Raw genomic sequence first — 13,767 nt, forward strand, 5'->3', positions numbered from 1 at the left:
TCTGTACTGTGTTTTCTGTGTGCTCGTGTGATCAGCCAATTAAATCTGTCGTACAAAAGAATGTGGAAAAGGTGTGTATCATAACACTTACAACAATGCACTGATGCAATATGCAAGGCAACCTTCTAGGGTAGATCAGATTTTTATTACTTTGGAAGACCAAATACACCTTTACTTTATTCAGTAAAACTTATTTTTACACTAAAACTCCTGTTATCATAAGTGCGGCAGCACAAAAACTAAAGATTTTGGTCAATAAAAACATCAGATCTGAGTGATGTAAAAATGAAAATGTAGCCTTCATCTAAATAATTCACATTTTACAGAGCAACTTCATTCTAACATTCTGATAATATTTCTATCTTTTTCCCCCTACTTATCTAGTTTTAGTCTTACAAATCAATTATTTCTGTGCTACATTTTCTTCTGCTGTAGTTTATTAAAAAACTTGAGAGAAGAACTTGTGCCACAGACCAGCTAGTAGTACGCCTAAAGTACTTGATGTGGATGGCTGTGCACATTCTTTAGTTAATTTCCTTCTATGTTCGTAAAATTTCACAATATGTGGATTAAAAACATTCCTAAATTCCTGGAAGGAATGCATATCACCCACAGTCTTTTGTGTCACAGACTAAGATCATCTTATGCCGAGAAATGAGAGCTGTAGCGGTTTTGGTCAAACCTTGAAAAGAAACGCTCTGCACAGTCAATCTGATAAAACAAGATGTCATGCTCAGACTATGTATTGTAGATGACTGTCAGCTACTACCACATCAAATTTTAGGTCAATGAATGTAATATTTACTGAGTCACAGTCATTGTTGTTGACACACATGAGTTTTCTTCGGCCTATGCTGATCATTAGTGATCAGGGCAGACAATGGTTGGTATGTTGATTTTTTATTTCTGACTCATGTATTTTTTTTTAACACAATTACTTTTTTTCTTTCACGTTTCAATAAGTTTCATCTAATGGTTTATAAGACATATCCACACACACAGGCAAGGACAAAAACATTATTGTCTGCATTCCAACAACAAACAGCTCAAGAATATTGTGTCCATCTGATTAGCCAAAACAAAAGTGCAGTAAAAGCATATTTAATATGAATTTCTGTCAGCATACATGTTACTGAGCCAAAATGTAGGCAACATGTCCCATCTAACAATTCAGCCCCATCATTTAGGAGCCTGTAAAAGGCTTTCATTATTTGGACTGCATAGTTTTACAGATAAATAATAAAATTACAACCAGGGCTACTAAGAAATACTGGACATTTACTACTTTCAGTTTCTTTAATGAATGTTCTGCATCATTGTAAACTCAATATCACTGGGTCTTAGCTGGCAGGGGAAAAAAAAAACTAATCATCTAAATGAGAGAGCATACAGGCTGGTTAGAATAAATCCTGACCCAAGATCCATAACACATTAAAACATGCCATTAAGAAAACAACCAGGTCAGCAACTGATTTCTGTTGTATTTAAAGTATTGATTCGATTTACATGTGATTGGAGAACATAATATCAAGACGGTCAAAATGCTGGCACAAGTGTTAGAAAAGTTTAACAGATGTGACACAAAAACTTGAAGCATTTGTCGACGCAACATTGACGTTATGACCATGGTGTTAAAGTAGAATCTGAACGATCCATCTTCCCGCAAAAATGCTTTGGCAGCAGCCCCAGAAAGCAGTTTTACTCCTTACCTGTGAAAAAGGAGTCTGCTCTGAATACAAAGTGGCTGCACAATCAGTAACCACACTACAAAACAAGCATAGCTATTAATCATTTTCGCTAATGCTCTAGAAGGCAGTAATTTGTTCATTCGGTAATCCAGAAATGAAATGGAGGGTGGAGGAGTGGGGAAATGTGGGGTAATATAGTGAAGTTAAGATGGAATCTACATTTCACACTTCTATTTAGGTGAACAGAATCTGGCACGGGGCTCAGAAAGGGCTGGAGTGTTAAAATATTAACGTGGGATGCTGTGAATATTCATGAGTGGTCGTCTCCATCGTCAAATTGTAGAGGACAGAGTGCCATCCCTGGAGTGTAATCCGATTCTGTGCGTCCCTGTTTCACTCTCAAGGACAAGAGGGTCTGGGTGGAGAGGTGAAGCTGTGGCAGCAACATGTTTCAGCTGGCAGGAGGCAAGCAGTGGCATTACGCTGCTGGATTATGACAGATAAATGTGACCTCCAGTTATTACCGCCTACCTGAGGCCAATGACAAGGGTTCAGGTTGAGCCCTTTGTGCCTCCACCTAAATGTCCATGTGTCATATATTACATGAAGACTGAAAGGCACAACACACATTTATCTATTGGGAGTTTAAAATAAAAAAAAAGTGTCATAGTTTCTGCAATTTCTATTGTTCAAAACAATATGGGGGTTTGCATCTGCTCTAAAAAAGGACCTAATGCATACAGGCACAAAAGGGGGAGGGTAGCTTTTTTTGTGCAAGTGAAACACACACAAGTACACTCCTTGAAAATGACTGTCTGTTTTGAAAAGGTAACCAAGCAACCAGTTCCTGGCCAGGGCCTTTGGTTTTAGGCTTATCAGGTATCTGTGCTCTATAGCTGCTCACATTTTTGCCAGGTTTTTTAAGCATTCGAGCTCAAAGGATCTTATTCTTGACCCAAACAGTATGGAACAGATAACCAGGCATGCCAGATGGACGAACCACTGGCGTTTATGTTTACTGGGAATCATATCGGGAACAGATTTGGGCATGAGTCCACATCACATTGGCTCTTAGAGAATAGTGCTGAAAGGGGAAATCTTCATCAGTAAAGTGGGTAGATTACACAGCTCACAACAAGCCTGCAAATCACACAATCATAAAAACACAATCATCCAAGCTTTAATAAAACCAGCTTCTCTGTCTGCCAGAAGACATTTAAAAATAAACTAACACAGAGTTGCTTCTCCTCCACCTTCTTGGTTACCAGAAAAAAACAATAATTACCTGTTGCATAAAAAGGAAAAGAGTACCAACACCAGGGGCCTACTTGGTGTTGGTTATTTGGCTTAACTAGTCCTAAATTAAGAGACTGCATAAATATTCACCCCCTTTAAAGAGACTGTCCCATTTCTACTCAGAGAAAAGTACAAGTCAGGGGATGGATCCAAAATAATTTCCAGTTTGCGAGGTTGTCCTCACAAACTGAGTGACAATGAAGGAGGATAGAGACAGAGACCACCATGACACCTCTGACCCAACAAGTTATATTCCCCCCTTATCATCAAATGGTAAGTTTTCATGCGCTAACGGCTTTATTTTGGTTCCAGTGACTTGTAGCCTGTTTAAGTTGATATGATAAGAACTTTAATGTCTGTCTCATTTCTGGCAGAAATTCTTCTTCGACACACTCTCATACATTTCACCTTCTAACAAAATGTACACACAAACATAATTAAATCACATAGTCATAAAAACTATTAAGCTTGGTCCATTTAGTTTTATTTAAAAACATTGCTGCAGATGGTACAAAGGATTTCCTATAAATACTCTACCGGACCAGCAGGACTTTGTAGCGTTTGTTTGATGGACGCATCAGAAAAAAAGCTGTGTAATGGATGTGACGAGTCCTCAGTGGTCAGGGTGGCTTTCCTGGTCACTGAGCGACTGTAGAAGCAGTGGTTTTTACGTTTTAACACTGGTTATCTTAATAAGCTCCTGGTCAGAATGTGCTGTATTTATTTTAAACCCAAGTAACCTATAATGAGTGTGTTCTCCTGTGACGTTAGTTGCTGTTCTAAATCTAGTTGTTTAACACGGTTCTGATGTCAGCTTGTGTGTATGACAGCAGATTTAGTTGGCTTCGTGTTTGACTCTGATTCATTTTCGCTTTGGTCCGTTGACATCCAATAGTCCCCAAGTGTAATGGGGAGACTGGTCAGACGTCACTTACACCCTGTCCTGCTGTTAAACTAAATCTATCATTTTTGTTCTGGAGCCTGAATGATTAAGCACTTTAAACCGCCTTGTTGCTGAAAAGTGCTATATAAATAAATTTGACTTGACTTAAAAGTCATGTTTGCTGTTGGATATTGTGAGAGGACAGCTGTAAAGTTTGTTTTTTTATTCCAGTGAGGAACAAGAAGACCGATATTTGTGAGTCAAAGTTCACTGCATTAGGTTATAATGTTGAATTAAATAATAATACAGTGATTAAAGGAAGATTAAAAAATGTCTAGATATATATCCTATATAAGGATAAAGCTCCAAAATACCATTCCCTTTTTGGTCAAATTGCCCAGCCCTAAATATAGATATGAATTTAGAAATATAAATAAATCATTAAGAAGATTAATAATAAATAGTCTATTGATTCTGGTGTTTTAGCTGGCATGGTTTAAATTAAAATTTTGAATTCAATCTCAATACTTGCAATCTTGAATATCATCATAAATAAAAATATATATATAATAATAAAAAAGTTGATCACATATCTGTTTATAATTGGTTCTGAGTGCAGGAAAAAGCTGATACACTGATTTTAAATGTTCTAAAAGTACTGATTTATCTGTTTTTCTGTCCTGAGAAAATTGTGATAAAATTATAACCATAATTTTATTTTTTTTTTAAATGTGATACATCTTTGCAGTATCGCCCAATCCTAGTTTGAAATCTGGTAAAGTTGGTGGAAACGATCATTAGACTAAAAGGTTTTTACGTCCAGCTGACGTGTCTCTTGTGAAGATATTTTTGCATCGAAGTCAAACAGAGTTTAGAGCTTCTCTAACTGAGACCCAGAGGAGAGGAGGACCTCTCATTGTCCTCAGGGGCAGAAGGCGAGGTGTTGCTTTTATCAGTATTGATCTCTTATCTCAAACCTCCGAAGCAGGTTAGGTTTACAGTGGGCTGTTTGTTGTCACAGCGATACACTCCAGGATGAAGTAAACCAGTTCTGTGAGACACTTAAAACCAAGAGTAACCTTCCTGAGACACTCTTCTTGCTCAACTGGAAGCACACAAAAAAGTTGGACAGATATATATTAAATTGTAGTGCTTGATCTTTAGGCAGTGGCATGCTCTCCTTACTGTAAACAACCAATAAGAAAGCAGAAGTAGTAACAGAGCTATTAGCATTTTGAGTAGGAAAAAAAACATCAATGTCATTGGAATGTTCTCCAGTATTTCCTAACTGGTGAGCCTTTAATTTACAAACCTTACATATATTTGTTTTGTCATTGGTTTAGTTTATTCATTTGATGACGTTAATGAGCTGTGTTTTGGTCATTTTTCATACTACACATATGGTTTATGAAGATTAAAGATCCTAAAATAAACAAATAAATAAACTTCCAATGTGATTTTTCCCATATTGTCCAGCTTCACTCACCCTACTATGAATGTCTTTCTCCTGTCAAACATGTCCCATCCGTGCAGTGCCTCTTGGAGACAGGATAAACAGGACAAAGAAAATGGAGCAGAAATACCCCCACTTGTTGTTTTGCCATTACACCATTTCTAAGCAAAGTCGGAGGAACGCTACGAGTCCAGCAGTTACTGTTTTTGTCTGCCGAAGTGGAACAGCGCTCAAATAACGAGATCTTGGTGCCATTAAGATGGTAATGAGCCCAAACTAGAGAACACAACAATGTGAAGGGGACAAAAGAGGGCCCAGCTACACACTGTGTAAGCCTTATATTACACTGGATAACCTGAATTTTTATATAAAAACACACACATAATGCACTTATTTGTTATATTCAATCTTTTCACAATGAGAAGACTGGGATTTCAGTACTTTGACATCTGTGGCTTTTTATTAAATCACCATTTGTGAAAATATTTAAATAATCACCATTACATAAAGCCATGAAATGACTGTGCAGCTGAGGTTTCCGACTATTATTATTCACGGCGGGAGGAGGGATCTGGTAGTTTCAGTTTAAATTCCTGCACTCAAAAGACACACCCGTAGTTATGACGTTAAACCATGACTTTGGTCCAGTTGTAAAACAACAATCACTGAACAATAATTCACATCTTGGATGAATAGCCACTGATACCATCTGGTTTCACTGTATATTTACCTACAATACAGATTTACTCGAACAACCACAAGTACGTTCCAACTGAACCCCCCCCCCCCCCCCCCCCNCAAAATGGGTACACAGATTAGATTATATACAATCTTAACATTCAATTTAAGAGATGAATTTTACAGTTAAAGAACTTATAACAAGTGGCTTCAAGCAGAAACACTTTAATAATCAGTCTAATCAGGGGACACACTGCTGGACAAAGCCCCTCAGTGAGGACCACTTGACTAAACTTACAGAAAATGGATTTTTGTTATTATTGTTGTAAACAACAGCAGAATAAAAAGCTGTGAGTAGAGTGTGTTTAAGCTGATGTGATGGCTGGGGTTTCAGACTGAAGGAGAGGAAGAAGTGGAGGGGTTTAAAGTGCTGGCAGATGGCACACACACACACACACTCAAAACAAAAAGCAGCCAGCACTCTAAAGTCCAGCAGTCACAGGTTTAAAAAGCGGATCAAGCTATTGTATGAACCACCAAAAGGTAAACCACAACAGATAACACCGGGTACTCTTCCTGTGGCCAGATCCCAGAAATAAATTCAAACAACCAGTGGGAAAGACCAACCAGGAGAACTTCATTTTAATTAACTTGGTCACAAATACATTATCTAGCGTTAAACAACTTTAATCAGTTAGGAGAGGCAAAGAAAGGGGTTTCTAAGTGACACCAGTTCCGAGGAAAACCCTAACCCCGTCTCAAACTTTGAACACTGATGAGTAGCACACCGGAGAGGCTAGCTAACTACACGGACATTGGGTCGAAGTTCTTTCCTCATTACAACACTTTCAAATGGTCAGGCGCTGACGTTTCGTTAAAAATAATAAACTCCGAGCGATAAAACTTATAACTTTTTTCATTCGCTCAATGGTAAAGGTAAAAACAGCTCGTCAACGCCAGCGGCTAGCGTTCCTCTCCGCGGCTGACCGCTCCGTGGGACTGCTCGGCGTGGTGGGGGAAAATTCACTGGAGTCAAAGTAGCTCCGTCGTCGTGTTTTTGTTGGGAAACTTACCTGTAAAAAGACTCAGCGCCGTAACGAGAACTCGGGACGGTGAGAGGTCCATTTCTCTTCGAGCTACTCCGGCGGTTCTTTCGAGAAACTTAGTGGAAGAAGTTGCGCCGATGTCGTGTGAAAAGCGAGCAGCCGCAGCTCCGCCGAAGCATCCAAACTCTCCTCCGCCCTGTCTGCGTGCAGGTGCACAGAGGAGCGGGGTCACGTGACCGACGGCCGGCCGTTCGGTACGAGGGACGCAAGCGCCCTCTGCTGGCGACAACAACACTTACAGGTGTGAGGCCCGGGTGCTCATGTGATACCCAGCCATTTTCTTTACCTTCTTCTCCTTTCTGGGTCTCGAGGAGCTGGTGTCTATCTCCATCAGTCACTGTGTGACAGGCGGGGGACACCTTGGACAGGTCCCATGTCCGTCACAGGGACACATAGAGACAAAGGAGACAAACAACCATTGACAATTTAGAGTTACCGTCGAACCTAACATGCATATTTTTGGTCAGTGGAAGGAAACCGGAGTACCTGGAGGGGAGAACATCTAAACTCCACCCAGAGAGGCCCCAGGCCATGAAGTGGTCCTGTGGTACCATCTCTGTTATAGAGTATAACATATATATAACATTACATAAAAGTAATAAAAAAGAAAAAAATATATTAAAATGATGAAAATAATGAAAATCAGTCATTGCTTCTGAATTTTTGTTCAACAGAATTAAACATAAATTAATAAAATTGGCCTTGACCATTTTTTAGCTGCGTGTTTTGGGTCATTATACTGTTGGAGGAGCCATGACCTGTGACTGAGCACATTTAGCTCCAGAATGACCTGATAGTATTTAGATTTCATTGGACCCTGAACAGATTCAAGACACCCTGAGTCAGATGCGGAACAGAACCGAGCCTCCTCCAGTTGTTTTTTTATAGATGTTTCAGTTTTGGCTCTGTGAACAGAAAGCTCCAGTTTTGTCTCGTCTGTCCAAAGGACATTCTCTCAGAATTCTCTCTTGCTTTTTGATTATTTGGTGTCCTCCTTTCATTGCCTCAAACAGCTACAGATGGTACAATCTGAGACAGGCTGACAGAAGTGAGGCTACCATCACACTGGTACAACTGAACCCTCTGACGACCAGGTGAAGTGTCTTGCCCAAGGGTACAACAGCTGAGAGCAGAGCAGGGGTTTGAACCGGCAACCCTCCAGTTACAGGACGAACCCCTACCTCCTAAGCCAACACCACCCCAATTATCATCAATTATCCTCCTGCAGCCACAGCCAGGGAGGTTGACTCCAGTACTGTGGACCTTAAACTTCTGAATAATCTGAGACAACTCTGTCCTCCATGTTCAGTGAGTTGCACACTATAATACCAAACAGCGCTGAGACTACATGCAGATTGACTGATTATGAAATTGAAAAGTATTTACCATTAATATCTTACGTCTATCCTTTTTATTACTTTGGGTTTTTTTTATAATTCTGTTGAACCAAAATTTAAAAGCAGTGTTTGATTTTGATTCATGGATTTTTTTTAGTTGTTTTCTCAATTGTCAGTTCAAGTTATTTCAGTAACTTTTGTGGGTTTTTCTTAAACAAAAAGGAACTGATTTATGTCTACATATTCTCACCCAAGTTAGGATTTGAATTCAGTCTAATTTGACTGCCTTGTGAGATATACTTAGACAAACTTAACAACCTTATAGATATGATTACTTTGATTTATTGCCAAATAAGCCCAGATGTAATTTACCTCAATAACGGACCATACCAATAACCTGCTTACAAGTCTCATGGAAGAACAATGAAAAACCGTCATGAGGGATATATGTAGGCAAGTGTAACGTGACATTAGTGCTATAAACTAGAACTGCCAGTAAAGCCTTACTGTAAGGCACATATGTCAAACTCCGTTCCTCGAGGGCCGCTGTCCTGCATGTTTTAGATGTGGTCTTGCTTTAAAACACCTGGTTTAAATGGATGACTTGTTGCCATGCTCCTGAAGAACTTTATGATTTGGTGAGGAGCTAATAAAACCATTTGAATCAGGTGTGTTGGAGCAGAAACACCTAAAACCTCCAGAACAGCGGCCCTCGAGGCCTGGAGTTTGACACTCCTGCTGTAAGGGATTGCATAGGTCTTTATGACCCATCTGGGCTGGTAAAACTCAATCATCTTCTTCAGTGTCGTCATATTATAGAATAAATTTTGAAATGTTAGCATCTTGAACGGGTTTACTCACCAAAAGTTTTCATTATAGTCTTCTACTAAATATAGACATCTGAATAAAATACCATTTGTTGTCATTTCAACCTCTTCAGACACTTTCATAGAGTTGGAGCCAAAGTGATAGCATTTAAATTATAAATAAACACCAAATAAACAGTTAATTGGGATGCTTGGAAATGTTTAATAAAACATCATAACTTTAAGCTAATACATTTGGAAAAACTTTCTCTGAATAAATAAAACGTTTCACCACAAAGGACATCAGGTGGTCTACATGAATGTCTCCTGTAGTAAAAATACAGTACTTCAAAATTACAAGTGTAGTATTCCAATTTCACTTCCTAATTCAATACGAGTGATCTATTTCAACTATAACAAAAAGATCTAAAGTGCAAAAAGACTATCAAAAACAATATTTACCTTATAAAAATTTATGTAAAAAATTATTAGTCGGTCGTTAAAGTTTTCTTCAGGTTTAATGTCCAGTGTGAACAACAAGCACCGTGGGTCCTAACTATAACAATGTGTCAGATTTTGGTTTGTGTCCCAGTATTCAGGACCCCTGCCATAAACGGGGGGCATCCAAAGATCGTGTCTCAAGGAATGGGGGGGTCTGCCGCGGGGCCGGTAGCCGTAGTGCGGCCGAGGGAGGACAGGACCTTTGCTTGGTACCATTTTTTTAGGCTGCCACGAAGGAGCTGCTGGATTCATGACCTGAAAAGAGAAATGATAAGTGAATTCAAAAAAGTGCTCTTAAAAGAACAAGCAAAGCAAGAACAGATTTAGTTCCTAAACCTAACATAAAAAGGGTGTCAACACATTACAGAATTTTAAAATGATATGTCTGTACCCAGAAACACCCTCACTCCGCACAGTTTGATGCTACACAAAAAAAAAAAAACAACAACGAAATAATTCTGATCAGCAGGGCTCAGGCTGTTTCAACAACCAACTCTGGGATTTTAAAGTGAAAAGCTCTACAGCATCAGTGAAAATTAAACAGCAACTTTTTTACTGCCCACAGTTGAAGGGTGTTGTTTTTGGCTTCGTCTGTGTGTTCATTAGCAAAGTATTTCATGAACCACTGGATAAATTTAATGAAACTGTCAAAAATTAATCACCGGATGCACATGTACAACTGATTACCTTTAGCTATCAACACAGATCAACATGGCCGCTTCAGCTAATCGAACATACCAAACTAAAAATGGCAATGACTCAGCTACCACAATAAATTTTAGCTCATTATCTGTAAAAAGTCATTCACTACACAGATTGAACATAGTTGTTTTTAAAGATTTGACCAAAACAGCTATAACTCTGTCACTCAGTCTAAAGCTCTGCCATGAAAGGCGGCGGGCGATAAGCATTACTTCAAGAAAGGCTAGGTCTTTAATTACATCTGTGTTTTTATACCTGATAAATAACTTAATCAGTTAGCAACTTTAAGAAAATATCTAAATTGTTTTTTGTACAGTGGTGCTGATGGAAAACAAAGCAATAAAACATTACATTTAAAAAAACAAAACAATGCATAAACAACGTGTTTTCAGACTTCGGTAAAGTAAAACAGTAGTTTGATGTTTCTGTAGGTAAAATATGAAATAACTCTTTGCCATTTCTTGAAATAAATATCCAGTATAGAAGTAGGAGTTTAAATCAGAGTCAGGAAGATTTTAAATTATTGTTCAGATAATTCATGCTAACTTTTACAAGCAAAAAAATGTGATGCCTAAATGTAGTCAAGGGCAGATCCTCCTTTAAATTGTGGCCAAATGTTGTGCATTTTATTGTTACTTCAGTCTCTTCTGCAGACTTATTAGAGATTTCTGCCTTTGCCGTCCTTACAGCTGTTCCTGGACAGTTTGTCTCCTGCTGTTGTTGCAGAAATGTGATTACATGTCATTTGTGTCAGAAGTAGTTTATGTTCAAAGGACGATGCCACGTTTTCATTAAAAACCCAAGCCGGTCAACTTATGGATGGTCTGCTTGTTTGTTTACTTTTTAAATAGTTACAGATTTCAAAAAGCGACACCAAGCTGCCTAAAAAGCAAACAAAAAGATGACGACACATCCAGCACAGAATCATACTACCTGGTGAGCCCAACGCCTGCTGGGGATGGTAAGGGGGGAAGTATGTGTGCTTTCCTCATCAGAAGAAGAACCAGAGTGGTAGTCTGACGTCACCCTCTCCAGAGCACTGGTCACCTTCTTCGCAACATCTTTGTCATCCTCATCATCACCGCTGAAAGTGGCAACTGAGAAGCATGGATTCTGCTCCCCGTACCTAGCAGTTAGAAAAGACAAGACGTCAGCGGCCGTTTTTCACGATCACGGGCCGTTTTGCTAACAGAAGGGGTTGATTCCAGTAGTTACGGGCAAAGTTTTAAAAACAGCTCCTCACATTCAGTTAGCGCTCTGAGTATGTGTTGTGAATGACTCTCGGCAACTACCACATCAAATTTGAGCTCAATATCTGTAAAACTGGCTGAGTTAGAGGCATTTTTTGTATTTGCTAAGGACACTGAGCTGTGTCGGCCATATTAAATGGGCTCCAGAAGTTACATGATTACTTTCTAAGAGTTTAAATAAAATCCGCCCACTGGTTTGCAACACAGAGCTACAGACAAATAAACACATAGGCAAAAACATTATCACCCGCCGCTTAAGGAAAAAAGGTCAAAGGTCAAGCCTCACCTGCAACAAACCTCTCCGGGGTCCACCCACAATGTGAGCTCACGAGGCAGACCCAGGTCACCATATTTCACCCCGCTCTCCCGGCTGGCCCGGAGGAGCTCTGGATCCTGCCTCTGGAATATGTTCACCCGGATGCACCTGTCAAGGTAACAGAAACACCTTCAGACTCCCAAAACATCAGCTTTATTCGTTTACACCACAGAGGACCCGCCAGACTTCCAGCAGGTCTGGAACATTATAAAGACAAACACCTGTATGCCTGCCCTTTGCTGGGGTTTTCAGGATACCAGTGCCCCTTGAACTTCTCCTGCAGAGCCACGGCCAGTCGCTCCACAAACAGCTCCACCTTGTGAGATTCCAACTTCTCCCCCTTTTTCACAAGCCTCTTCAGAAAGAACACCACTGCTGCGATCTCCCGCCTCATATTTCACATGTGTTTCATAACGAAGGGGAAGCTTCTGCAAGGAATGCAAACATGCATAACAAAGATGAGTCTTTCTGTGTTTAATTCATTTGCTTTAGGGCACTCCTTTTCATTGTTTTGCTGTTGTTTTATGTTCATTTCACTAACCAATTCCTTTGCTTTTACTTCCTGTACAACAATTGGTTTTGAGAAGCCAGGATAAATAAAAACATACATACTTTGAAATACTGCCTGCAGATTAATTGAACAAAATACGAATAAACAATACTTTCTTTTAGTAACCCTTCCTTTCAATACTTGCTACTGAAAACATGAATTGATTATTCAGTGACTTGTGTTGTTAGGGTAGCTCTACACTGGTTTTAAGCTAATAAAATGGGCTTCAGTTAACGGTCCAGCTCATTATGCCCCAGAAAGGCGGGCGATGACGCACAGGTTCCGTTTTATCACGTAGAGCCACACTCCACAACAAGGCTAGCTGCGTTCAGCTAACTAGCTAGCTTCACAGGCTAACGCCTAACCTGGAGGGCAAGGAAATGTATTTGAAAAATCGTAATTAGGATGATAGCTTTGGCGGTAATCCTAACTCCTTCGTGAACAGATTAAAAAAAAATATCTTCCCGGAACGATAATACAAAGGTTTTAACACTGACGAAACCGTTAACGTGCTACGTTAAAGCTAACAACAGCCTCGTGTTGTCAACGCAGTAACAAAATAAAAACGCACCGCTGGAAACTGCCGTACGATCTGGTTATATATCGACAAAATAAAAATATTAAAAGGTCACAAACTAAATAAAAATAAGACCAGAAGATATAAACCTAGATTAATTTACCTTTACCATACGACGTCACTCGGAATGTGGAGTAAAACTGAATGGATTGAAGTTGGCAACAGAAGAAAGAGCCCAATGATGACTCCACCTATTTCAACATAAACCCCGCCTTCCCTCTATTTTGATTGGTTAAACGTAGCTTTGTAGTTCACTCATTGGTTTAGTAGAACGCCAGTAAGTGTGTGACTCATCTGTTGTGACTCATTTTGTTGCTGTGTTGCTGTGTCGTTTTTTTCTTTCTTCCGGTGATTGTATCCACGGGTGTAATGTCACTTCGAAAAATAAAGTAGCCAACCCTGGTTTACATAAACCATAGTATTAATCGAAAACGCCGTTTTGAGCGCGTGAATTAAATTTTTAGTGTAGAAATATTATTTTTTAAATTAGACTCATTTTGACCACAAGATGGCGCCATGCGTTTGCTCACCACTTCTAGCTACTAGACTTATGCAACGTGTGGCGCAGGAGTGTAAAAGTTACAGTAACAGAAGCACTAAGGATATATACCAGTGTGCAATCAG

At 39.4% G+C, this 13,767-nt stretch overlaps 2 protein-coding genes across 2 annotated transcripts in view; both read right to left on the reverse strand.

Annotated features, from left to right (window-relative positions):
- The window catches only part of cxadr (CXADR Ig-like cell adhesion molecule), a 56,581-nt gene extending 49,258 nt beyond the window's left edge, over window positions 1-7,323 (reverse strand). The window contains exon 1 of the mRNA XM_017431135.3: window positions 7,072-7,323. Coding sequence (XP_017286624.1) covers window positions 7,072-7,123 — 52 coding nt within the window. The 5' untranslated portion in view covers window positions 7,124-7,323. The remainder of the gene's footprint in view (window positions 1-7,071) is intronic.
- A 2,127-nt stretch (window positions 7,324-9,450) lies between these two features.
- On the reverse strand, window positions 9,451-13,355 carry btg3 (B-cell translocation gene 3). The gene is made up of 5 exons (XM_017431104.3): window positions 13,247-13,355; window positions 12,238-12,444; window positions 11,987-12,124; window positions 11,384-11,576; window positions 9,451-10,003 (listed from the first exon to the last, which is right to left on the reverse strand). The coding sequence occupies exons 2-5, from the start codon at window positions 12,408-12,410 to the stop codon at window positions 9,800-9,802; spliced, it is 708 nt and encodes a 235-aa protein (XP_017286593.1). The 5' UTR covers window positions 12,411-12,444; window positions 13,247-13,355; the 3' UTR covers window positions 9,451-9,799.
- Window positions 13,356-13,767: the final 412 nt, after the last annotated feature.

This window comes from Kryptolebias marmoratus, linkage group LG13, assembly GCF_001649575.2.
Source record: "Kryptolebias marmoratus isolate JLee-2015 linkage group LG13, ASM164957v2, whole genome shotgun sequence".
Classification (NCBI taxonomy): domain Eukaryota; kingdom Metazoa; phylum Chordata; class Actinopteri; order Cyprinodontiformes; family Rivulidae; genus Kryptolebias; species Kryptolebias marmoratus.